This window comes from Rana temporaria, chromosome 9 (assembly GCF_905171775.1).
Source record: "Rana temporaria chromosome 9, aRanTem1.1, whole genome shotgun sequence".
NCBI classification, from domain to species: Eukaryota; Metazoa; Chordata; class Amphibia; order Anura; family Ranidae; genus Rana; species Rana temporaria.
In genome coordinates this window covers 177,059,740-177,087,104 of record NC_053497.1, presented here as the reverse complement: position 1 = coordinate 177,087,104, position 27,365 = coordinate 177,059,740, and the positions used below count along the sequence as shown (strand labels likewise).

Below are 27,365 nucleotides of genomic sequence, written 5' to 3'. Positions count from 1 at the left end.
ATACATACATACATATGTGGAAGATAAGGATAGATAGATACGAAGATAGATAGATACTCAAGAAAGAAAGAAATAGATAGATAGATAGATAGATAGATAGATAGATAGATAGATAGATAGACAAATTAGATAAGAAAGAAAGACAGAGGAAGAAAGGGAGTAAGGAAGGAAGGAAGGAGGAATGGAAGATAGATAGATAGATAGATAGATAGATAGATAGATAGATAGATAGATAGATAGATACGAAAGAAAGAAAGAAAGAAAGAGGAAGGGAAGAAGGAAGTAAGAGGCAAAGATAGATAGATAAATAGATACATACTTTTTAGACACTCCTCATACATAGATAGATGGATAGATACTCAAGAAGGAAAGACAGAGCAAGAAATATACAGCAGCTGCTGAGACACTGCCCCGCCCACTGCTCTTCCTGCTTCCTATCAGTGACATCACCACTCCGGCACCTCCCCCGCAGAGCTCTTCTCCCCCATAAACCACTTCAATAAATCCCAATACCTTCCGATAGCGGAAAGACCTCATTTTCACTTCCTTATAAAGATTTCTAAACTGGTGGGACTGTAATGTTATTTTATGACTTGGGAAGGAATACGTTGGTAGAGGGAAGGTTGTTTTTATATTATTTTCTTAAGGATGCAAACTGTTTCTTGTGGCAGATTTAAAAATGGTTCACATTTCCCTACCGGGAGATGTCATCCCTCCGCGCGCCTAGCCCAGGGGAGGAACCATTACCCGCTACAGTCAGGAAACATTTTACGTGATGAAAGTTGACATGACACTAATTTATTTTTTATTTTATTTTTTTCTTCAACCCAGCAGTTCCACCTTCAAGGACTTAGAGGGAAACAGTCTCAAGGACAGCGGGCATGAGGAGAGTGACCAGACTGACAGCGAACACGACGTCCAGCGGGGCTTGTACTGTGACACCGCTGTCAACGACGTGCTCAACACCAGTGCCAACTCAGTGGGGACACAGCCGACTGAGCAAGGTAAGAGAGCCAATGTGCCACTCATAAGAAGATGCAGCTACTGCTAGAGTCAGGATTCCGCGGATATGTTGGATTTTATATATAGGGCTCACTTTGTATTTATTTATGGAAGGCTGGATCCATTGACCATATGATGTCTTCTATGGACCCAGGGTTGGACTTCCATGGCTGAGGCCTCTAGACAAACAACCTCTGGCCTGACAAGCAATGCCTTGTATTGAGATTATTGAATTGTACACAAAAGATTGTCTTTTTTTACTGGTCCTCCTTGCTTGGAATTTTGGAACAATTTGTAAAATTGTATTTCTTCTTGTGTTGCTATTCAAGGAAAAAGTGCACCTTTGTACTTGCCTTCTATAGACATAAGCCTACCCGGCTCAATGGTATATCTGGTTGATGTAGCCCTAAGGATTTGATTTCATGGTGATAGCTGTTAGAAGGGGTTTTTTTACCTTTTTTTTATTAATTTTTTTACCTTTTCTTTTTTTTTAAGTGACTTTTAGGCCTAGTGCTATAAACTAATCTTCTGGGGAAAAGTGGACCTTTGTCCCTGCCTTCTATAGACATAAGTCTACCGGGTCCAATGGTATATCTAGCCGGTGTACCTCAAAGGATTGATTTCATGATGATAGCTGTTAGAAGGTTGTGTTTTCGCTTGTTTTTTTTTACCTTTTTTTTTTTTTTGTGACTTTTAGGCCTAGTGCTATAAACAAATCTTCTTGGGAAAAGTGCACCTTTGTCCCTGCCTTCTATAGACATAAGTCTACCGGGTCCAATGGTATATCCAGCCGGTCTACCTCAAAGGATTGATTTCATGATGATAGCTGTTAGAAGGTTGTGTTTTTGCTTGTTTTTTTACCTTTTTTTTATTTTATTTTATTTATTTTTTTGTGACTTTTAGGCCTAGTGTTATAAACAAATTTTAAGGGGAAAAGTGCACCTTTGTCCTTGCCTTCAATAGACATGTGCCTACCTGGCTCAATGGTATATCCAGCCGGTGTACCTCAAAGGATTGATTTCATGATGATAGCTATTAGAAGGTTGTGTTTTTGCTTGTTTTTTTTACTTTTTTTTTTGTGACTTTTAGGCCTAGTGCTATAAACTAATCTTCTGGGGAAAAGTGGACCTTTGTCCCTGCCTTCTGTAGACATAAGTCTACCGGGTCCAATGGTATATCCAGCCAGTGTACCTCAAAGGATTGATTTCATGATGATAGCTGTTAGAAGGTTGTGTTTTTGCTTGTTTTTTTACTTTTTTTAATTTTATTATTATTTTTTTGTGACTTTTAGGCCTAGTGCTATAAACGAATTTTCAGGGGAAAAGTGCACCTTTGTCCCTGCCTTCAATAGACATGCGCCTACCTGGCTCAATGGTATATCTGGCCGGTGTACCCCTAAGCATTTAAATTCATGATGATAACTGTTAGAAGGTTGTGTTTTTGCCTTTTTTTTTTTATATATATATTTTTCAGTGACTTTTAGGCCTAGTGCTATAAACTAATATTATGGGGAAAAGTGCATCTTTGTCCCTGCCTACCGGGTCCGATGTTATATCCAGCCGGTGTATCTCTAAGGATTGATTTCATGATGATAGCTGTTAGAAGTTTTTTTTTATTTTTTTTACCTTTTTTTTTATTTATTTTCTCAGTGAGCTTTAGGCCTAGTGCTATGAACTAATATTCAGGGGAAAAGTGCACCTTTGTCCCTGCCTTCTATAGACATAAGCCTACCGGGTTGATGTTATATCCAGCCGGTGTATCTCTAAGGATTGATTTCATGATGATCGCTGTTAGAAGGTTGTTGTTTTTATTTTTTAACCTTTTTTTTTTTTTGTGACTTTTAGGCCTAGTGCTATAAACTAATATTCTGGGGGAAATGTCCCTGCCTTCTATAGCCATAAGCCTACCAGGACCGATGTTATATCCAGCCGGTGTACCTCTAAGGATTGATTTCATGATGATAGCTGTTAGAAGGTTTTTTTGTTTATTTATTTTTTTATTTTTTTTACCTTTTTTTTTTATTTTTTATTTTTTTTGTGACTTTTAGGCCTAGTACTATAAACTAATATTCAGGGGAAAAGTGCACCTTTGTCTCTGACTTCTATAAACATAAGTCTACCGGGTCCAAAGTTAAATCCAGCCGGTGTACCTCTAAGGATTGATTTTATAATGATAACTGTGAGAAGGTTTTTTTTTGTTTAATCCTTTTTTTTTTCAGTGACTTTTAGGCTTAGTACTATAAACTTATATTCAGGGGGAAAAGGCATCGCTGTCTCTGCCTTCTGTAGGCATAAGCCAAACCGGCCCTATGGTATAGCCAGAGTACACCTAAGGATTTGATTTCATGGCGATAACTAGTAGAAGGTTTTTTTTGGCCTTTTTTTTTACTTTTAGGCTTAGTACTATAAACTAATATTCAGGGAAAAAGTGCATCTTTGTTTCTGCCTTCTATAGACATGAGCCTACTTGGCCCGATTATAGATATGCCTGGTGTACCCAACAGGATTGGATTGTATGATGATAGCCATTAATTCCCGCATGGCCCATGGTAGACCCAACAACCTCAAGCATTAGAACATGAGTGTCCAATCCCGGGATTTTTGTGTATTCGGGAGGCACAGGTGCCCTAGAATACGGTAACATTGTACGGTAACACAAACCCATGACAGTCCAATCCCGGGATTTTCATGTATTCGGGAGGCACAGGTGTCCTAGAATACAGTAACGTTGTACGGTAACACAAACCCATGAGAGTCCAATCCTGGGGTTGTCATGTGTTTGGGAGGCACAGGTGCCCTAGAATACGGTAACATTGTACGGTAACACAAACCCATGAGAGTCCAATCCCGGGATTTTCATGTGTTCGGGAGGCACAGGTGCCCTAGAATACGGTAATATTGTACGGTAACACAAACCCATGAGTGTCCAATCCCGGGGATGTCATGTGTTCGGGAGGCACAGGTGCCCTAGAATACGGTAACATTTTACAGTAACACAAACCCATGAGAGTCCAATCCCGGGGTATAAATGTGTTCAGGGGGCACAGGTGCCCTAGAATATGGTAACATTGTAAGGTAACACAAACCCCGGAGAGTCCAATCCCGGGGTTGCCATGTGTTCAGGGGGCACATGTGCTCTAGAATATGGTAACATTGTACGGTAACACAAACCCATGAGAGTCCAATCCCGGGGTTGTCATGTGTTCGGGAGTCACAGGTGCCCTAGAATACAGTAACATTGTACGGTAACACAAACCCATGGGAGTCCAATCCCGGGGTTGCCATGTGTTCGGGGGCACAGGTGCTCTAGAATATGGTAGAATATGGTTTGTGTTACCGTACAACATTGTACGGTAACACAAACCCATGAGAGTCCAATCCCGGATTGTCATGTGTTCGGGAGGCACAGGTGCCCTAGAATACGGTAACTTTGGACTGTAACACAAACCCATGAGAGTCCAATCCCAGGGTTGTCATGTGTTCGGGAGGCATAGGTGCCCTAGAATACGGTAACATTGTACAGTAACACAAACCCATGAGAGTCCAATCCTGGGGATTTTCATGTGTTCGGGGGGCACAGGTGCTCTAGAATACGGTAACATTGTAAGGTAACACAAACCCATGAGAGTCCAATCCCGGGGTTGTCATGTGTTCGGGAGGCACAGGTGCCCTAGAATACGATAACATTGTACGGTAACACAAACCCATGACAGTCCAATCCCGGGATTTTCATGTATTTGGGAGGCACAGGTGTCCAGAATAGGGTAACATTGTAAGGTAACACAAACCCATGAGAGTCCAATCCCGGGATTGTCATGTGTTCGGGGGGCACAGGTGCCCTAGAATACGGTAACATTTTACGGTAACACAAACCCATGAGAGTCCAATCCCGGGATTTTCATGTGTTCGGGGGGCACAGGTGCTCTAGAATACGGTAACATTGTAAGGTAACTATGACTGTAGCAGACTGCAGAGGTAAATTCCTTTATCCAAAAGCTCAGTGGAAACAAAAGAGACATATTTTAAAAAATATATATATATTTTTTGGCTCGTTGCAAATGATTAAAATTTCTCCTCGACCTTTCATCAACCTAAGCCTCTCTCTCCTTACTGAATTGATAACGCTTTGCCTGGGAGGGCCGGCTGCCTATTCGAGGGAAACGCAATAAATTAAATTCATTTGTTAAAAACAAAAAAAAAACACGCTAATGCAGCATTTTAATACTCCTCGGGAAAACAAATTACACTGAGAACCTATGTCAATCCTTAGCTAGGGATTGCAGCAATTATATAGAAACATTACATATGCGATGTCCATTATTGGGTCGGCTAGATCCCTTACAGTTAATGAAGTCATTACTTTGGCATTTGCCATCTGCGTGTTACAGTATATGGGCTCTTTAGGGCGTGGAACAGATGGACACTAGTAACTATACACTGAACTAAGGATTGATTTGTTTTGTGTTTCGTTAAAGCTGCTTCCCATCAGAGAGAAAATTTACCAGAAGGACAGGAAAGGTCTATGGAGCTCACGCAGAGTTTGGTTTCAAAATGATGAGCTGAAACGGGAGGGACGTAGGAAGGAGCTTGGAATGTCTTCCATGGTCCTCTATGACGTCAGATCCCCAGACCCCGTCCAGTAAGGGATGATTCTGGGAAGACAATGGAGACGTAAGGGGTCTTGTTTAAGGGATGGATCACATCTGTCACCCTACTGACGAGGAGAAGCCTTTGTTTCCTGCTTACATATGTTGTGCTTCAGAAAGTTATACGAAAGGGGGGGGGGGGGGGACAAGATTTTTTTTAACAACTCTGTCCCAGCTGGCGTGATATCAAATATCTACATTTATCTAATAAATAATCAGCAGTGGTCATTTTGCAGTTTTTGTGCCCAATTGAACGTTTAGCTCAGGGGTCTCCATACTTTTCAAGCAAAGGGCCAGTTTACTGTCTTTCAGACTTCAGGGGAGCCAGATTCTGACCAATGGGGGTAGAACATGCCCCAGGGCCAAGCATCAGCGAGCATAAATATGGCCCCAGTGTTGGTGGGCAGTAGGAGGAGGAATTTTGCTCCATCATTGCTGTAAGTGGAAGAAATAGTGCCCCATTGTTGGTGTCATTGGGAGGAATAGTGCTCCATCATTGCTGTAAGTGGAAGAAATAGTGCCCCATTGTTGGTGTCATTGGGAGAAATAGTGCCTCATGGTTGGAAGCAATACTGCCCCAAGGGCCGGATAAAGGCTAGAAAAGGGCCGCATCTGGCCCTCGGGCTGCAGTTTGGAGACCCCTGGTTTAGCTTAAAGGATCACTAAAGAGAATTTTTTTTTTTTTTAAATAACAAACATGTTATACTGTGCTATACTCCACTGTGCAGCTTGTTTTGCACAGAGTGGCCGCGAACCTGGTCTTCTGGGGTCCCTCAGCGGTTGTCTCGGCTCCCCCTGCAAGAACTTTCCACCTTCATGCGAGCGAACTTTAAAGCAAGTTCTTTCTAAATCCCGCGATAACTAGTGGCAGACCTCCGCAATGTCTCCTGGGAACAATGTCAAAAGCTCCCAGGAGACATTGCGGCATCGAGGAAGTGACGGAATACCCGCACACTACCCGATGAATCCATATACAGGAAGCGGCCAGTAACATAAAGGATTACTAAGGTTCGCCTGCCCCTGACAGTGACTCGAGCTGGGCATCGCCGCTTGGCGAAGGATTGGCTCGGGCAGCTCGGCTGCTCTAGTCCCGCAAAGGGAACTGCGTTCCTGCTGTGAAAAAAGTGCAGGGACTCCGTTCCCACGCGTTCCCGCAGCCCTGGTGTTTGGGTTCCTGCTTGCCGTGTTCTGAGTTTATTTTTGTGTACCGAACTTGGCTTGTCCCCGACTATTCCTGTTTGCTTGTGACCCTGACCTTTGGCCTGTCCTTTGTTTATCCTTGTCTGCTTGTCGCCCTGACCTTGGCTTACCCCTCATTATCTCTTGTATCCTGAGTGGCTGCTTGCCCTCTCTCCTCTATGCCCTATGAAGCATGAGCTAGGGGACTCTGGGGGCCGCGACCTGGATTCAGTTGCAGCTAAGGCCATCCTCGCCACAAGAGGCTCTGGTGAATACCTGCTGGATCTTAGATTCCACGCCCTGTTGAATCTTGGGCTCAAGCTTCCTGTGGGATCCCTGTTTGTGCTCCAGTGGACCTGCCTTCCCATATTCACTCTGTGTTCCATCCGCAGCAGTCTGCCATAGGGTTCCCTACCGCAGAGGTGATCAAATACCACCAAAAGAAAGCTCCTATAGCGCAATTGTCAGTTAAAGCGACGCAGAGCCAAATCGCAAAAAGGGGCCCGGTCCTTGACCAGCAATATGGTCCGGGGGCTGAAGTGGTTAAAGTCAAGATTGTATATATTTTTTCTATCTTGTATATAACAATAGTCATACCACTTTTACTGCTTTTTTTTTTGTTTAGCTGTTCAACAATTTATAATATTTTTGTATTTATCCTTTCTATCTTATATATCTATAACTAATGGTCATACCAATTTTTACTGCTTGTTTTAATTTTTTTAACTGTTGAACAATTTATAATATTTTTTAATATTAATATATAAAAAAAACATTTTTTAAATTAGTTCATCCACAACTAAAGTTAGTTAGTACCTTTTCTGCTTAGCAACCCATCCATAAAACAAAAGTGCAGGCGGCGGGGGCGGGCGGGTACCATAGACTGCTATCGTTATAGTATACTTATTAAGTCTTATCAAATTTTGTATTGTATTCGTAGTTCTTCAAATATTACACATTTAACTGCGGTTGCGCTTGTTCTAGACATCCAGTCGGACATTGATTTTTTTTTTTTCAGCCGCTACAAATGTAATTTGAAAGGCTCAAAAAAATAAATAAAAAATAAATGTAAAAAAATGAAACGAGAAAGTGAATTAAAGCAATGCAAGCAATAACGCAATCATTCCAAGTAACAATGATACAGGACAGAAAGTGGCTTCCAGCTTGTTAAGGAAAAAAAAAAGTTGACCGAAATGGACGCAAATGGCTCTCGGCTACAATGTTATTACGTGCGTATAATTGCCCCCGATGTCTGAATTGTGGCTGGTCGCTTCTACGCAATTGTGCAACGTAATAAGCCACCGCGCTTGTTTGGCAGTTAAAAATGTACTGGTGCAAAATCAATAAAAAGGAACGGAGAGCTGTAAGCAAGGTAATACCGGGGACTATTGATCCCATAATAACTAACCCGCACCTGTGATTTGCTGCAGAGATAGCTGTCCTGTTATGTATTTTTAGAAGGCCACGTCTTGAAGTTCTACGGTACCTTGCAGAGGTCAAGGTATCATCCCTCGATCGATCGCGGCTCCTTACAATCACGTCTGTGTGGCTGCGTGATGGATGATGTCTATGGAACAAAATGTTTTTGATTGTTGTTTTACTTTTTTTCTTTTCTTTTCTTTTTTTTTTGCCTTTTATCTACAAAGTGCTTTAAACAATTATGGTAAATTGCAGAGAAGGTAGTTGTAGTTAAAAAAGAGGAAAAAAAGAGGGCATTAGGTGGCAAAATTATTATTATTATTCTTTTTTTTATTTATTTTTTTGGGGAAAATTGGAAAAAGTTTAGAAAATGAAGAAAACTTCATAATCTTTTTTGGAGGGTTCTGTTTTTGCTGTCTTTTTTGTTTTTTTACCTCACTCTCTTGAAGACCAAGGGGCCGATTCACAAAGATCTGCCCCGGCGCATCGTATCCGAGATACGCTACGCCGCCGTACCTTACCTGGCTTTAAATCGAATCCATAAAGAATTTGCGCCGTAAGTTACGGCGGCGTAGTGTATCTCAAGCGGGGTAACGGCGCGGAATTCAAATCGGCTATTAGGGGGCGTGTTTCATTTAAATGAAGCGCGTCCCCGCGGCCGAATGGACTGCGCATGCGCCGTCCCTAAATTTCCCGCCGTGCATTGCGCTAAATGACGTCGCAAGGACGTCATTTTTTTAAACATAGATGTGAATTACGTCCATCCCGATTCACGGACGACTTACGCAAAAAAAAAAAAAAATTCAAATGAAACGCGGGAACGACGGCCATACTTAACATGGCAAGTCTAACTATACGCCGCAAAACAGCAGCTTTAATTATACGCCGAAAAAAGCCGAACGGAAACGACGTAAAAGAATGCGACGGCCGCTCGTTTGTTCAGGGATCGTCGGAAATAGCTAATTTGCATACCCGATTGTATTATCTCTATAGAGCAGTGTTTCTCAACTCTAGTCCTCAAGGAGCACCAACAGTTCATGTTTTGAGGACTCTAAGCGATAAAAAACGCCGCAAAAAATCGCTGTAAAATTGCGCAACTTTCTGTCTGAAAATGCTATGCTCAGGTGTGAATGGGGCCTAAACCTTGTGGACGGCCTTCCCAGAAGAGTTGAAGCTGTTATAGCTGCGAAGGGCGGTGCCAACTCAATATTGAACCCTACGAGACTAAGACTGGGATTCCATTAAAGTTCATGTGCGCGTAAAGGCAGGCGTCCCAATACTTTTGGTAATATAGGGGTAGATTCAGTAAGCAATTGCGTCTGCGTATCCATAGATACGCAGCGCAATTGCTTAGTTGCGCCGGCGTTTCAGACTGCTCCTGATTCAGGAAGCTCGATACGCTGACTGCAGCCTAAGATATGACTGGCATAAGGCTCTTATGCCGTCGTATCGTAGGCTGCATTCTTACGATGGCCGCTAGGTGGCGTTCCCGTAGTGGTCAGCGTAGAGTATGCAAATTGCATACTCACGCCGATTCACAACCGTACGCGTGCGCATTTTACGTCGTTTGCGTTCGTCGGGTTCTGCGTAAGGCTGCTCCTGCTATTAGTAGGGGCAGCCAATGCTAAGTATACCCGTCGTTCCCGCGTCGCGATTTTTAAAAATTACGTCGTTTGCGTAAGTGAATCGTGAATGGCGCTGGACGCCATTTATGTTCACGTTGAAGCAAATGACGTCCTTGCGACGTCATTTACCGCAATGCACGTCGGGAAAGTTTCCGGACGGAGCATGCGCACTACGTTCGGCGCGGGAACGCGCCTAATTTAAATGATCCACGCCCCCTACGGGATCATTTAAATTACGCGCGCTTAAGCCGGGCAGTTTTCCGGAGCGCCCGCGCAAATTACGTAGCTACTGCTTCGTGAATGAAGCGTAGCGCAGGTAATTTACAGAGGCGTAGCGTAAAAACGGTACGCTGCGCCTCCGTATGTAGTGCGCGCCCCTAGCTGAATCCACCCCATAGTGTAGGTAAGTATGGGTCTGAAAAAAATAATAATCCCATACACCTCTCTTAACTGTCTCAGACCTGTGATTTGAGGCTCTACTGCTCCCTCAGGACTACAAGATGGCTCGAAGGCAAATTTCACCAAATAAAATTGACATGAACTCACCCACAGGGCGAACCCCCCGGTAGAACCGCCAGCGCCAACCTAGGCCGTAGGCAGGCCTAGGGGGGGATACAAACCACATGGAGGACATTTTCTCGTAGGGTGAAACGGGTCCAATACTCTGTAGGCACGCCCTTCCTTTAGTCAATTGTCTCAATTGCCAGTTGGCTTGTCAAGGCCGCTTTGTGGCGTCTGTTGAACAGTCAGAAGAGATCTGTGTACACGTCTAGGAGCAGATACGGGGCTATAGATGTTTATCCTATGAGCTAGTTTTGATAGCGCCATTTTTTTTTTTTCTCTTAATCAAGACAATGATTTGATACTATTTACCCCGAGAAATATGAAAGAGCTTACAATGCGTCCTGACAGAAAGCTTTAGAGGTTTGCTTGTGTCCGGGGCATTCGTTTGTGTTCAGGCAGGAGTGTTGTTTTTTGAATGTCTAACCAATGCAAACATCTTGTCTTTTTCAATTAAGAAGTATGAATCCAGTTTGGTGCGGAGGCTCGCTGAAGCCTCGGGGTTCTTGGATCCGTCGTGCGATAAGCTGGAGTTGCACGTCAGCTGGAAGTCTTACTGCTTGAAGACTTAAGGACTTAAAAAAGAAAAAAAAGAAAAAAAAAATGTACGGGTTTTTGGCTGTTAAAAAAAAAAAAAAGAGAGAAAAAATATATATATATTGTCTGTTTAATGGCAAGCATCATTAAACCTCTTTGGGCCAGATACACAAAAGGGATACGCCGGCGTATCTACTGATACGCCGTCGTATCCCTGTTTCTATCTATGCGACTGATTCATAGAATCAGTTACGCATAGATAGGGAGAAGATCCGGCAGGTGTAATAGTTTTACACTGTCGGATCTTAGGATGCAGTACCGCGGCCGCCGCTGGGGGCATTTCTCGTCGAAATTCCGCTTCGGGTATGCAAATTAGCACTTACGGAGATCCACGAAGCGGTTTCCCTTCGTGAAGTCTCTGTAAATTGTTAGTTTGCAAACGCAAAGATAGGGTACCTTTTACAAAGTGTAAAGTTAGTACACCTTGTAAAAGTATACCCTTCTTTCCCGCGACGCTGTAATTTTTTTTTTTTTTTTTAAATTTCCCCTCCGCATCTCTTTTTTTTCTTGACGCAACTTTTTTTACCCGGCGCGATTCACAAAACTCGGCGCAACGTAACTTCGCGCAAAGCACGTCGGGAGCATGCGCAGTACGTCCGGCGCGGGAGCGCGCCTAATTTAAATGGGACTCGCCCCATTAGATTGGGCCCGCCTTGCGCCGGACGGATATAAGTTACACCGCTGAAAATTTCTAGGTAAGTGCTTTGTGGATCGGGCACTTAGGTAGAGATTTTGCGGCGGTGTAACTTAAATAGGAAAAGTTAAGTTACGACCGCTCGTTGTGGATCTGGCCCTTTGTTTTGAATTTATAAATAAGTTGTACAGAGAGAATAAAGGTTTTTTTTTTTCCTTCTCATTATTTTTTTATCCTATTTAAAATTTTCTTTTTCCTTACCTTTAATGATTTCAAAAAGTAAAAAAGAAAAGTAAAAAAAAATTATTAAAAAATGAAAAAAGGAAAGTAAAAAAATAAAAAAATATGTACGGGTCTTTGGCTGTTTTAATGGCAAGCATTTTTTTTACTTGTTTAAAAAAATTATAAATTATTAAACAAGTAAAAAAAATGCTTGGAAAAATTATTGGAAAAAAAAAGAAAAAAAATATATTATATTATGTAATAATATATTATTATATAATATATTTTTTTTTTCATTTTTTTTCAAAAATTTTTAGGTAGATTCAGTAAGAGTTAGGCCGGCTTATCAGTAGATAAGTCGACCTAACTCAGAATCTACGCCAACTTATGTTTAAGCGTATGCTCAAACAGAGATACGCTTAAACATATCTAAGATAAGACGGCTTGCGCCGTCCTATCTTAGGTTGCAATTTTTCGGATGGCCGCTAGGTGGCGCTTCCATTGCGGTCGGCGTAGAATATGTAAATGAGTTGATACGCCGATTCACGAACGTACGCCCGGCCGCCGCAGTAGATTTACGCCGTTTCCGTAAGGCATTAGCAGGCCTAAAGTTATTCCATCTGTTAGGTGGAATAACAATGTTAAAGTATGGCCGCCGTTCCCACCGCGAGATTCGAAATTTTTTTCGTCACTTGCGTAAGTCGTCCGCGAATCGGGATTTACATCGTTTACGTCCACGTCTAAATCAATAGGCCAGTGCGGCGTACTTAGCCGCAATGCACACTGGGAAATGTAGGCGCCCGGCGCATGCGCAGTAAAAAAAAAAAAAAACGTCAAAAACGTGAGGTCAAGCCTCATTACCATAAAACATGCCACCCTCCAACACATTTGAATTAGGCGCCCTTACGCCCGCCGCATTTACGCTACGTCGCCCTAAGTAAGGAGGCAAGTACTTTGAGAATACAGTACTTGCCTCTTTTACTTAAGGCGGCGTAGTGTAAACACGCTAGGCTACGCCGCCTTAGATTTCCGTGCCCCTACCTGAATCTACCTATTTGACTTTAACTCCTGCGGATGATATTAGGCCTGCTGTGATGGAGCTTTTCTAGTAAATAGAAGCGGTATGGGATCCAACTTTTGGGGAGTATTGTTTTTATTAAATTTTTTTTTTTTTTATCTTATTTGATTTTTTTATTTTTCCTTACCTTTAATGATTTTAAAAAGTCAAAAAGAAAATAAAAGTAAAAAAGAAATAAAAAATAGTTGCGTGTTTTGGCTGTTTAATGGCAAGCATCAATAAACCTCTTTGTTTTGAATTTACAAATGAGTTGTACAGAAAGCATTAAAGGTTTTTTTTTTTTTTGGAAGCCCGCTCTTATCTTTTTTTTTTTATGTGCACTCTACATCCTTCATAATCCAGAAATAAAATTGCTTTATTAACCCGGCCGAAAAAAAAATTGAAAGAAAGATAAGTGAAAATTGCGCTGCACAATAATGTATGCCAGCACGCCTTTGTTAGTGAAGCTTTTGTGTTTTTTTGTTTTATAGCTTCGAATACGTTGTTGTCCCTCAGTAAGTAAGATAGGGTTATATGAGGAGGTAGTGGTAGCTCTGCAGGCATTTGTTGGGTCTCAAAGAGAACTAAATAGGATCAAACGGTCTCCTAATGAATGATCATTTTGCTTGGCCGTTCCTGTGATCTAAACACTTTTGACCTGACCTCCCTTTTTTCCCACAGCAGTTAAACTATAGCGCCTGGTCAAGGTCCCGTCCCAAGCCTAAGGAGCATGAACTCTCTAAGCACTCTACTCTCTCTTGCCATTAGGGGGCCATAAGGGAGCTCCAAGCATTTGATTGACAGCACCGAGCAAAGCAATAAAATCCTGATAGATTGGGAAATTGACAAAAGAACCAGTTAGATTGCCACAAGGTCCACCCCGAAGGACTGCTTTTGGAGAAAATGCTTGCCCTTAGGGCTTACAAATACAATCACAAGGCAGTATTTATTGTAGAGTTTACCTATACAGGTAGACAGGCATTTTCGCCTTCATTTCCCCCAGGGTTTTAACTGCCGGATTTGTGAGTGATGAGTACAGATTTGCCTTCTTTCCATCGTGTTTATGAGATTTGTCCCAGCATTTTTTGGGGTTCTCCTCCCAAGGAGAGGCTTTTGTGCAGATTATGGTGCCCAGGCCTATAGCTCCCTCAATGAAGGCTTCTTGACTATCTTGGTTCTTGGTGCAGATTGTGGTCTCCTGGCCCATAGAACTAAAAATAAAGTTTTGCAGCACCTGAAGAAGTGGTGTCTTGGTACCAACGAAACGTATTGTAATATATCACGGCACTCTCCCTCAATGAAGACTTTTTGACTATCTGCAATATGATCTATCTAAGCATTTTTGGGGTTCTCCTCCCAAGGGGAGGCTTTCTGCAGATTATGGTGCCCAGGCCTAGAGTTCGATGTTCATAAACTAGAACTAAAAAAGTTTTGCAGCACCTGAAGAAGTGGTGTCTTGGTACCCACGAAACGTGTTGTAATGTATCACGGCACTCTCCCTCAATGAAGGCTTCTTGACTATCTACAATATGATTAGTCTAAGCATTTTTGGGGTTCTTGGTGCAGATTGTGGTCCCCAGGCCCATAGAACTAAAACAAACGTTTTGCAGCACCTGAAGAAGTGATGTCTTGGTACCCACGAAACGTGTTGTAATATATCACGGCACTCTCCCTCAATGTAGACTTCTTAACTATCTACAATATGATTAGTCTAAGCATTTTTGGGGTTCTCCTCCCAAGGGGAGGCTTGCTGCAGATTATGGTGCCCAGGCCTACAGTTCCATGTTCATAAACTAGAATAAAAAATTAAGTTTTGCAGCACTTGAAGCAGTGGTGTCTTGGTGCCCACAAAACGTGTCAATCAGCCACAACCCAAGGAACCCCTAACAACCTGTGGAGGAACCCTAGGGTTCCACTAAAGCCTGGTTGAGTATGGCTTGCCTAGAGTGCCCTACTCTACTCTGTTACCACCATTGCCCTTTTCTCTCTGTCTTCTTTTGGAGCCAGAGTTTTTTTCGTCTTCAGTCATTGGTTGGCCCCAGATGACAGCAGTCAGTGTAGAAGAAGATGAAACATTCTTGGGAAGGGAAAGATGTTTTATGCTAAAATCCTTCAAATGTGAGCTGCAGTGTCCGGGAGGAGGCGTGTGTGAGACACAAATGAAGGAGATTTTTTTAAAATATTTTTTTATATATTTTTTAATATTTTTTTATTCATTTTTGAATATTTGTTTATATATTTTTTAATGTATTTTTAAATATTTTTTTAATATATTTTAAATGTTTTTTTAGATATATTTTTAAATGTTTTTTTGTATATTTTTAAATGTTTTTTTAAATATTTTTATTATATATTTTTAATTTTTTTTTATATAATTTTAAATATTTGTTTATATATTTTTAAATGTTTTTTTTATATATTTTTAAATGTTTTTTTAATATATATTTTTAAATGTTTTTTTGTATATATTTTTAAATGTTTTTTTTGTATATTTTTAAATGTGTTTTATATATTTTTAAATATTTTTTTATATATTTTTAAATATTTTTTTTTAAATTATATTTCTATATGAGGCTTTTGGCATCACGTAGCAACTGGATATGAGATCTGTTAAGACTGTCTTAGGCCGCGAACACACGATAGGTTAACCAGAAGACAACAGTCTGAAGGACCGTTTTCATCATCGTGTGTAGGCCCCATAGGTTATTTAACCTTCGGTTAAAAAAAAAAGACAACTTGCTTTTAAATTTAACCGATGGATTGGTAACCGATAGGTCAAAACCAATCGTTAGTAGGCACAACCATCGGTTAAAAATCCACGCAAGCTCAGAATCAAGTCGACGCATGCTTGGAAGCATTGAACTTCGTTTTTTTTTCAGCATGTCGTTGTGTTTTACGTAACCACGTTCTGACACGATTGGTTATTTAACTGATGGTCTTTGGGCGTGACGGACCATCAGTCAGCTTCATCGGTTAACCAATGACAATGGTCCTTGAGACCGTTCTCATCGGATGGACTGATCGTGTGTACGAGGCTTGACAGATGCCTTCAGATGTAATTTAAATGGTACTTATCCTCTACCAAGAAATTTGCCTTCAGTATGGGGGGGAAAAAATGTTTATACCTAATTTCTTATTTTAATTTTCTATTATTATTTTAGGCTTTTTTTTTTTCATATGCAAATTTTATTTTTACATTTGCATTACGCAGGTAGAAAGAAGCGCCGGCTGCGGATTTGTTGGAGGAAATTCCCCTCCTTTCCGCGCGAAAGGAAAGAGTTGGGGCTTCTTATGTCGCAAAAGTGTCCCACTGATCTTAGATCACACCAGATGTTCGCCAAGTAATTGAAAATTCCATTTTATTTGAAACAGCATTTGCTGTCAAAAACTTTTATCTTTACTTCAACAAAGAGGTTGATTAAGTCCCCCAGGAAGTAAATTAGCATGCTCGAGGTCAGATAGACTACTTTGCAATTCATGGAGCCATTTCTCCCTAGGTTTTCCTCTGATGCGTATCCTTATTTGTGCTTTTATTCCACTTGTAAACTGATTGGATGTAGAAGTTATGCTTCCTTCTGGGTCAATAACTATAAGCTCTCCTAGCTCGTTGTGAGCTGGTTTATAACGAAGCTTGGACCGGCGCTATGTAACGGAATTGACATTTCTATTAATACCTTGTTTCGTAGCAGGGAACAGCTGTTCATTCCAAGCCTTCCAATAAAAAATCTACTGATATCGGGTGCTGTAATTAGTTTGAAGCTTATCGAGAGCCGGCGCGGACTTTGGCTCCACGGAAAATGCCTTTTTTTGCCACAACTTGAAGGAAATATAGGATAAAAAAAAAAGTATAAATAAATACTATATTCATGTTGAGTTTGAGTAGAACAGGTACACTCCAGTAGATGATCTTTGCATGATAAATTATTCCAAAATAAAAAACCAAACAAAATGTTTTTCAATTTTTATTACAGATGACCCAAATCTTGGGTGGTTTATTTTTTAGCATTCCCAGAACTTTAGTTCAACAGTCTAGTACAGGGGTCTCCAAACTTTCTAAGCAAAGGGCCAGTTTACTGGGCTTCAGACTTTAGGAGGGCCAGACCGTAACCATCGGGAGTACAAAATGTCCCAGTGCTAGTGGGAGTACACAATCCCTGTCATTGGAGGAATTGTGCCCCATCATTGCTGTCAGAGGCGGCTCTAGGCTTTGTGAGGCCTTAGGCAAAACTTGACATGGGGCCCCACTCACACCCATGATGGAAAAAATAATTTGAGGACAAGAGCCTCTTCCCCACAACCCTGGCCGGTGGTTGTGGGGGTCTGCCGGCAGGGGGCTTATCGGAATCTGGAAACGCCCCCTTTAACAAGGTGGACCCCAGATCTTTAATAACTAAGGGGCGGGGGTCACCTGGTGATGTCACCTGGTGAACCCGCCCCCTTCTGACGTCATTGACTGAGGGCATGCTTTGTCATTGACGCCACAAGGGGTGGTTGTTAGGCAACCGCCTAATTTGCCTAATTAAAGAGACGCCTCTGATTGCTGTCATTGAGAGGAATTGTACCCCATCATTGGTGTCAACGGGTCCCATTGTTGGTGTGATTGAGAGAAATTGTATCCCATCATTGATGTCAGTGGGCCCCAATTGTTGGTGTCATTGGGAAGTATTGTGCTCTATTATATATCATTGGTTGGAATTGTGCTTCATTGTTGGTGTCATTGGAAGGAATTGTGCCCCATGGTTGGTGACCCTGGCAAGAACGATGCCCCATTGTTGGTGTCCTTGGAAGGAATTGTTACCCATTGTTGGTGTCATTGGGAGAAATTGTGCCCTTCAATGGCATTAATGAATAAATCAGTGCCCCCAAGGGCTGGATAAAAGCAAGCCAAGGGCCACATCTGCCCCCCCCCCCCCCGGGCCACAGTTTGGAGACCACTGCCATAGGCTAATGAGTGGCATTGAGTTTTGATTTTGGTTGGGACTCATATTTCAGCTTCCCTTCTAGATTAAATTTCAAATTACATTGGAATCAATAGGGGGTTGTCTTGATGGTCACTTCTGGCTCTTTGAATGGATGCTAGAAAAGATATTGTTGACCAGATGTCATTGGAAGACCCCAACATCTGTAGGAACCGAAGGGAGGGGCATTTTTCATATGACTTTGAGGCCACCATGGTAAATGCCTTCATTTTTGGAGGCCTGGATTTTTATATTGCAACCGGGAAGCACTTTACAAAGCAGAGGGAGGTCGGACTCCCTCTGCTTTGTAAAGTGCTTCCCGATTGCAATATAATAAATCCTGAATAAAAATAATAATAATTTTCAAAATAATAAAAAAAAGTAATAATAATAATAATAAATAAATATAATGATAATAATAAATATAACATTTATAATAATAATAATAATAATAATAATAATAATAATAAAATAATAATTAAATAAATAATAATAATACAGCTCTTTGTGGTGTTAAGGAACTGCTACAGTTCTCAAGGACAATCTTAGCAACAGCATATTTAGGCTATGGAATTATTATAATTTTTTTTCACAATTAGCTTTGCTTGCAGCGGCAAAAATTCCTCCATTTTACTTCAACGCAATTTGAGTTTTCAGATTTTTTTATTTTATTAAAAAATTAAATTCAAATACTGTTTCACAGACTGGCTTCATGCATGAACTGCCAACCTACAAGCCTGGGCTTTGTACCTAGACAAGTCATGGAAGCAGCTTCTTTAAGCTTTAATTCATTCATCCTGCGTGTTTGTGTCTGCAGTCAATCGCCTCAACCCTTTTGGGCCTCGGCCAACTGTGTGGCAGCACAACCTTCTAGATAACGGAGGGGGAAAAAAGCAAAACGAATCATTTGTTACCACATTATAATATCTTCTGGTCTTATCAGCTATTTTTCCAGAGGAAACCTGAGGGGATGATGAGAATAAGCCTATTTACCGTGAAGTGCCGATCCCCGGCTATGAGCGACGAGGCATGCATCATTTGATGGAGGTGATAGTTTTAAGATGCCAGATATCTCAGCAGGCCCACGCAGAGGACACAATAATCAATACGAGAGAGATGGGGAATGTCTGCTTATAATTATTGCCTCCCGATTACCATAACAACAATACCGTTTCTTTTAAAAGCTTCACGCCGCCATTATTCTTGTCCATCCACCTGAAGATGACAGACTTGGCTCTAAATTTGCATAATTTTCTGGTAAACTGTGAAGACAATAACAATAATTCTGAGAGATATTTCTTTCTCCTGTCCTCCTCCCGTGGGGCTCTCCTTCGAGACATTTTTAATTTACTTGAGTATGTACAAAATTCACTTGCCGTATTGATTTTGAATGGTCAATCACCTTAATGAGCCATAATGTCTATTTGGTGATTATATACCTGTGGATAGAGGGCATTTTTACTTCAGGGCTGACATGCCGATCGCCTTTTAGGTGATGTATCTCACCGGCGTGTCAATGGATTTCCTTCAGCTTAGTGTTATCCTGAATAGGCTTTTCCAGCTGATGTGCAACAGAGATAAAATGTCTGCCATAAGTAAAGCACTGAAGGTGGGAAATGATGTAAACTAGTGGTTCCCAACCATGGGGCTACGGACTGCTGCCTTGCTGTGGTCTCCTTCCTCCTGGGCCACCGGCCAGCTGCTGATCCCCTATCATGCCACAGTGCCTCCAATAGTGCCCCCAAACTCCCATAATTGTTCTCTCCTCAATCCCCACAGTGTCCCCAGGCCCCCTTGGGAGCCTTCATAATACCCTCAAACCTCTCAAAGTGCCACACAGCCTCTCACGGTGCACCCCAGATTGCTTAAGAGTCTCCAGCCTGCCATAGTTTCCCCAACCTCCAACAGTGTCCCACAGTGCCTCTGATAAACACACAGTGCCTCTTCGCCTGCTGAGGAGCTTTCAAACCCTCATAGTTCCCCAACCTCCAACAGCGTCCCACAGTGCCCTCCCCCCAGCCTGCTCAAGTGCCTCCAGGCCCCCATAGTTCCCAAAACTTCCAACAGTGTCCCACAGTGAATCCTAGCCTTCCACAGTGACTCCTACCCTGCTGAAGAGCCTCCTACCTCCCCATAGTTTCCCCAGCCTCCAACAGTGTCCCAAAGTGCCTCTCAACACAATGTCTCCTAGCCTGCTTAGGAGCCTCCTGCCCCCATAGTTCCCCAGCATCCAACAGTTTCCCACTGTGCCTCCTATCTTAACACAGTGTCTCCTAGTTTGCCGAAGAGCCTCCTGCCCCCATAGTTCCTCAGCCTTCAACAGTTTCCCACAGTGCCTCCCATCTTAACACAGTGTCTCCTAGTTTGCTGAAGAGCCTCTTGCCCCCATAGTTTCTCCAGTCTCCAACAGTATCCCACAGTGCCTCCCATCTTAACACAGTGTCTCCTAGTTTGCTGAAGAGCCTAGTGTCCCACAGTCGCCCCTTCCAAGCCTGCTGAAGAGCCTCCAGCCTGATCATAGTTCCCCCAACCTGCAACAGTGTTCCACAGTAACTCCCAACCTCCCAAAGTGCCTCCAGCCTCCTGAAGGGGACCCGTGCTACCTCCATTAACCCCATCCCCTACAGTAACCCCATATCTACATGCACTCCAGTGATGGCTGCATAGCCTTTCTCTGAGCGTACAGGACCATGCCTTGTCAGGGTGACAACCCAGGAGTGTAATTGGAAACAAAGACAGAGTGTTGTCACACTATAACAGGGAGTGTCTGAAAATAGACCTTCACGGGGGCCCTGGTCTCAATAAGATTAAAAAGCCACTGATGTAGAAAAGATGGCCATCTTGTAGGCCTTGAATTTCATATCTACATGCACTCCGGTGATGGATACATAGCCTTTCTCTGAGCGGACTGGATCATGCCTTGTCGGGGTGACAACGCAGGGGTGCAATTGGAGGAATAGACAGAACGTTGTCACCCTGCAACAGGAAATGTTTAAAAGTAGACCTTCACCGGGGGCCCTGGTCTCAACTGATGTAGAAAAAATGGCCATCTTGTAGGCCTTGAATTTCAGGTCTACATGCACTCGGGTGGTGGCTACATAGCCTTTCTCTGAGCGGACTGGACCATGCCTTGTCGGGTGACAACGCAGGAGTACAATTGAAGAAAGAGACAGAGCGTTGTCACCCTGCAACAGGAAATATTTAAAAATAGACCTTCACTGAGGCGCCCTGGTCTCTATAAGATTGAAAGCCACTGATGTAGAAATCTTGTAGGCCTTGAATTTTATATCTACATGCATTCGGGTTATGGGTATATAGCCTTTCTCTGAGCGGACTGGACCATACCTCGTCAAGGTGACAACGCCATAGTACAATTGGAGACAGAGCGTTGTCACCCTGTAACAGGAAGTGTTTCAATATAGACATTCCCCTGGGGCCCTGGTCTCAATAAGATTGAAAGCCACTGATGTACAAAACATGGGCATCTTGTAGGCCTTGAATTTGATGTTTACATGCACTCCGGTGATGGCTACATAGCCAGACTGGACCATGCCTTGTCGGGGTGACAACGCAGGGCTACAATTGGAAACAGAGACAGAGCGTTATCACCCTGTAATAGGAAAGGTTTAAAAATAGACCTTCACCGGGGGCCCTGGTCTCAACTGATGTAGAAAACATGGCCATCATGTCTACATGCACTCGGGTAATTATTATTATTATATACAGGATTTATATAGCGCCAACATCTTACGCAGCGCTTTACAATATAAAGGGAGACAATACAGTTACAATACAATAAAATACAAGAGGATTAAGAGGGCCCTGTTTAGAAGAGCTTACAATCTAATAAGGTGGGGCAGGTGGTACAAAAGGTTTTAACTGTGGGGAATGAGCTGATGGAAGTGGTAAAAGATTAGTTGGAGACAAGATAGGCCTCCCTGAAGAGGTGAGTTTTCAGGGATCGCCTGAAGGTAGCAAGAGTAGGGGATAGCCGGACAGGTTGAGGTAGTGAGTTCCAGAGGATGGGAGAGGCTCTGGAGAAATCCTGGAGACGAGCATGGGAGGAAGAGACAAGAGAGCTTGACAGTAGGAGGTCTTGAGAAGAGCGGAGAGGACGGTTTGGCATATGTTTAGAGACAAGATTGGTGATGTAGCTTGGGGCAGAGTTGTGGATGGCTTTGTAGGTTGTGGTTTGTATTTTGAATTTAATTCGCTGGGTGATAGGAAGCCAGTGTAGGGATTGGAGGAGAGGTTTGGCAGATACTGAGCGGTTGGTAAGGTGGATAAGTCTGGCAGCAGCATTCATAATAGACTTGAGAGGATAGCCTATAGTGAGGCAGGCAAATAAGAAGGGAGTTGCAATAGTCAAGGCGAGAGATAACAAGGGAGTGAATGAGGAGTTTGGTGGTTTCATTTGTTAGAAAGGGGCGAATTTTAGAGATGTTACGAAGGTGAATTCTACAAACTTTTGACAACGATTGGACTTGGACGATTGGACTTGAGGCTGAAATGACAAGTCAGAGTCTAGGATTACACCGAGTACCCTGGCCTGAGGGGTAATGGCTACATAGCCTTTCTCTTAGCAGACTGGACCATGCCGTGTCGGGTGACAACACAGGAGTACAATTGGAGGAAGCGACAGAACGTTGTCACCCTGCAACAGGAAATGTTTAAAAATCGACCTTGACCGAGGCCCCGGTTTCAATAAGATTGAAAGCCACTGATGTAGAAAACACGGACATTTTGTAGGCCTTTCATTTCATGTCTACATGCACTCCGGTGATGGCTACATAACCTTTCTCTGAGCGGACTGGACCATACCTTGTCAGGGTTACAACGCAATAGTACAATTGGAAACAGAGGCAGAGCGTTGTTACCCTGTAACAGGAAGTGTCTGAATATAGACTTTAACCGGGGGGCCCTGGTCTCAATAATATTGAAAGCCATTGATGTAGAAAACATGGGCATCTTGTAGGCCTTGAATTTGACATTTACACACACTCCGGTGATGGCTACATAGCCAGTCTGGACCATGCCTTGTCCGGCTATGCAGGAGTACAAATGAAAACAGAGACAGAGCGTTGTCACCCTATAACAGGAAGTGTCTGAAAATGGTTCATTTTTTTTTCTATGATATAAGCTACAGATTTTAAAGGTTGTAAATCTCACTTGGACTGACATCAACATGTTAAAGCTCCTATGAGATTTCAATGATTGGGTTTTCATAGACCCTTAAATAAACCAATCCTAGGAATATCCTGCATTGTGTGTGTCAGGATGCGGCAACTATATCATTTGTTTCCTTCTGTGACAGCCCGAGTGGAACATTCGCTGTCAAATGACTGCGTTGGGAAGGCGTAGAGCCGGGTTGATACAAGGCTTGTCAATTATTCATGCGCTGACTCCATGTAGGCCACAAATAGTTTACATATTCTTCATGTAAAGTCTCGGTAAACAGCGGAGCTGTTATGCTCATTATGAAGAGCAAGTGTACAAGAGTCAAGGTGCGTTCTTTTTTTTTTTTATTATTATTATTTAATGTAAACAAAACTTATTTGCATTTTGCATCATTTGTCACGATTTTTATTTATTTTTATTATTTCTTTCTACGCGCTCTAGTCAAACACGGCGCAGAGAGGTATTGTACCGCTGCAAGGTGTCCTAGATTCTTCCTGCGAATGTAAAATGTGCTGCAAAAGTCGATCTTCTTCTGCGGGGCTGGTGGAGATGAGATCGTAGAAAAGGTTTAACATTTTATTGTCTGTCCTGGTGACAGCCGCAACAGGCCCGGAGGGTCACAGAGGAAGGAAGTGATGAAAAATCCCCCCCACTGGGGGGTCACAGGCAGAATTTTTACCGCTTTAATACCGGTCACTTGTTCACCCTTCCTGTCCTGGCCTATTTTAAGTATTCAGCGCTGTAGCACTTTGAATGACAATTGCAATTTTTGTCATTTTTTTTCCACAAATAGCGTTTTCTTTTGGTGGAATTTAATCACCACTGTTTTTTTCAATTATTTTTTTGCTAAATAAAAGAAAAAAGGCCCAAACATTTTGAAAAAAAACCCCCAAATTTGATTAGCCCCCTGCCCGCAGACCCCCACAACCCTGGCTGGTGGTTGTGGGGATGAGGCACTTGTCCCCATCAACATGGGGAGCGGTGCTTTGAGGTGGAGCAGAGCCCCCCTGCCCCAAAGCACCCACCCCCCAATGTTGAGGGCATGTGGCCTGTTATCAGGGGCGGACTGACCATTGAGGCACTCGGGCACTGCCCGAGGGCCCCATGCCACTAGGGGGCCCCATCAGGGTTGCCAGGCTCAGTAAAACTAGGGACAGTATGTAAAAATCAGTTTTTTTACATCTGTCCCTAAAATGTCCGAAACCGACATGCTTTTGATGTGAAAATCTCGAGATTTTAGCTGCCCTGCCTCTGCACTGCCTCCTGTCGTGGTGGCCATCTGTAAGCCCGGGGGCCCCATAATCTTCTATTGCCCGGGGGCCCCCATGAGTTGTCAGTCCGCCCCTGCCTGTTATGATTCAAGGGGAGAGAGGCACTCTCTCGTCCGTCCCCCTTCTTTTCCTGACCTGCTGGGCTGCATGCTCAGATAAGGGCCTAGTATTTTCTTTTCTTTTTTATAATTTTTTATTGTCTACATTCTTTTTTACATTCAGCTGTCAGTGGGGAACCCGCTGACAGCTGATGAGTCATCCGTTGTTAAGGACGCAGCAGTTGACTTCCCGTCACGCTCCTTAGCAACCAGATATTTGTCAAAAAACAGCGTGGGGGTCCCCCCGAGTCCCAGACTGTTTTTCACAAATACTGCATGTGATACTGCCAGCAAAACCCTGGTGGTAAATATTGCAAGTTTTTTTACTCTCGGGTCCTTTTGTGAATTGGACTTTTTAAACTATATTTATTGTCACATTTTTCATTTTGCGGTAATTACCGCATAATCCTTAATTATTTATTTTTTGTGAATTGGACTTTATTTACATGCAGTAAACGTTAGTGGATTGACCCCATGGTTACAACATTAAATGTTTCAGATTTCTTTTTTTTAAGTTATTAAAAAAAAATGGGATACAAGGGAAATCTAGTAACATTTTTTAATAACTTTGAAAAAAAAATGATCTGAAACATGTATTGTTGTTACAATGTTACTAGTTTTCCCATTATATCCTTTTTTTGTTATTATTCTTTAAAAAAAAAAAAATCTGAAAAATGTATTGTTGTAAAAATGTTGCTAGTTGCTCCCTTGTATCAAACGTGGAATGATTATTATAGATTACTAGTAACGAGTTGACTTTCACTGCAACTTTTTTCACTGCAGTTTGTTTTATGGGACATTTATTAGCATTTTTTACTTTACCCATTTTTTCACTGTAACTTGTTTATGGGACACTTATTACTATTCAATCTATTTCACATTTATTATTAATATTTTTTGGTACACTGTTATGATCAACTTGGTTTGATTGACCATCACTTACAATTGTCACTTTTTTTTATTAGCGTTAATTGTTTGCGCAAAGCCCCCCTTTTTCACCATTACTTCACAACACGCTACTAGAAATTTACATTGGAGGGGTGTGGCATTTTACAATTAATTTAGGATTATTATTTGAATCAATTAAAACAATAATAATATAATATTTTAAATGTATTAATTTTGTTGTCACTTTGTCTTTTTGATATTGTCATCCATATACAACATGAAATTAATGAAAGAAAATAATTAACCAAATTAATTTATAATTTTCATTTTTATAAGTTATTAAAAAAAATGGGGTGATACAAGGGAAAACCTAGCAACATTATTACAACAATAAATGTTTCTGTTTTTTTTAAGAATAATACAAAAAAAGGATATAATGGGAAAACTTGTAACATTGTAACAACAATACATGTTTCAGATTTCTTTTTTCAGAGTTATAAAAAAAAGGGGGAGATACAAGGGACCAACTAGCAACATTTTTACAACAATAAATGTTTCAGATTTTTTTTTCAAAGAATAAAAAAAAAAAACAAGATATAAGGTTTCCCAATTGTAACCAATAAATGTTTCAGATTTTTTTCCCCCCCTGAAGAAATAAAAAAATAAATAAAAGGATACAAAGGGAAAACTAGTAACATTGTAACAACAATAAAGGTTTCAGAATTTTTTTTTCTTATGAAATAAAAAGAAGAAAAAAAAAAAGAATATAAGGGGAGAACTCCAGGATTTGATTGCATTATGCAGCGTGGGGCATTTGCGGCGAAGTGAATCATCAGCACGATGAAGTGTAAAGCGCAGTGACAGAATCATGTTTTACAGGACGCGGCGCTGGGCCTGCACACGCTCAGTGGGTGTTGTCTGTCTTTGGGAAAAATACGAATTCCACATTTGTCAGCCCTGAATGCCTGTGACAGCTGGAGTTGCTATGGAGATAAACTAGGTGGACACCTCGATGGGATTTATTGTCGAACTGAAAAAAAATGTTGTAGCCACTGAAGGTGGTGAATTGCCATAAACAGATCCTGATGTATGACATCTGGGAAAAAAAGGCGGACACCCCCCTCCGGTCAACGAGGCACAGACAATTACCCCGGAGCTCTCCGATGGGTTAAAGGCTTTTTGGTCAAAGAAAAATTCTCTGTGTTAAGTTAAGATTTGGTTGACATTTTCTCATACATAACTGGTCCATTAAAGCCCAAATCAAACCAAAACTTTTTATTTTTTTTTATTTGTTTTTGTTTTGGGTGGAGAAGGGAAGGTTTTGTACCTCTGTCAGGTTTTTATTTCTGTGGGTGAGCAAGTGTTGCTATTGGAAGATTTCCCCTCTACGTTTCGGCTACAGACAGATGATCACTGTGTTTTTTAATGTAATTTTGTCTTTTGATATTGGCATAAATGTCCAACGTGGAATGATTATTATAGATTACTAGTAACGAGTTGACTTCACAACACGCTACTAGAAATTTACATTGGAGGGGTGTGGCATTTTACAATTAATTTAGGATTATTATTTGAATTAATTAATACAATAATAATATAATAATATTTTAAATGTATTAATTTTGTTGTCACTTTGTCTTTTGATATTGTCATCCATATACAACATGAAATTAATGAAAGAAAATAATTAACCAAATTAATTTATAATTTTCATTTTTATAATCAAAAATAATATATATATATATATATATATATATATATATATATATATAATATATACTGTATATTGCTTGGAATATATCCCGATGAGTAATATATTTAAATTAAAGTTTTTGTTCAGCTTTAACGTTCCCACGTCTTGTATCTCGTGCTAATTCCATTTCGGCTCCCCGGTCTTGTGGAATCTATATGAGCCGGTAATTGGAGAGCAAAGTCAAAGTCAGCAAATAGGGTCCCATAAAAAAAAAAAAAAAAACATACCTTTTTAAATTTGACGACCTGAGAAATAAAATGTGAAATATTTAATCAGAA

The 27,365-nt window shown here is 41.5% G+C and overlaps 1 protein-coding gene across 7 annotated transcripts in view; it reads left to right on the top strand.

Moving 5' to 3' along the window:
* Positions 1-27,365, top strand: part of PCDH19 (protocadherin 19) — a 239,243-nt gene that overhangs the window by 155,523 nt on the left and 56,355 nt on the right. For 5 of the 7 annotated variants that reach the window (XM_040325035.1, XM_040325033.1, XM_040325034.1 and 2 more), the window contains one exon: positions 832-1,004. In XM_040325035.1, the coding sequence (XP_040180969.1) occupies positions 832-1,004 (173 nt within the window). The remainder of the gene's footprint in view (positions 1-831; positions 1,005-27,365) is intronic. The other 2 variants (XM_040325032.1, XM_040325036.1) reach the window with 1 other exon arrangement.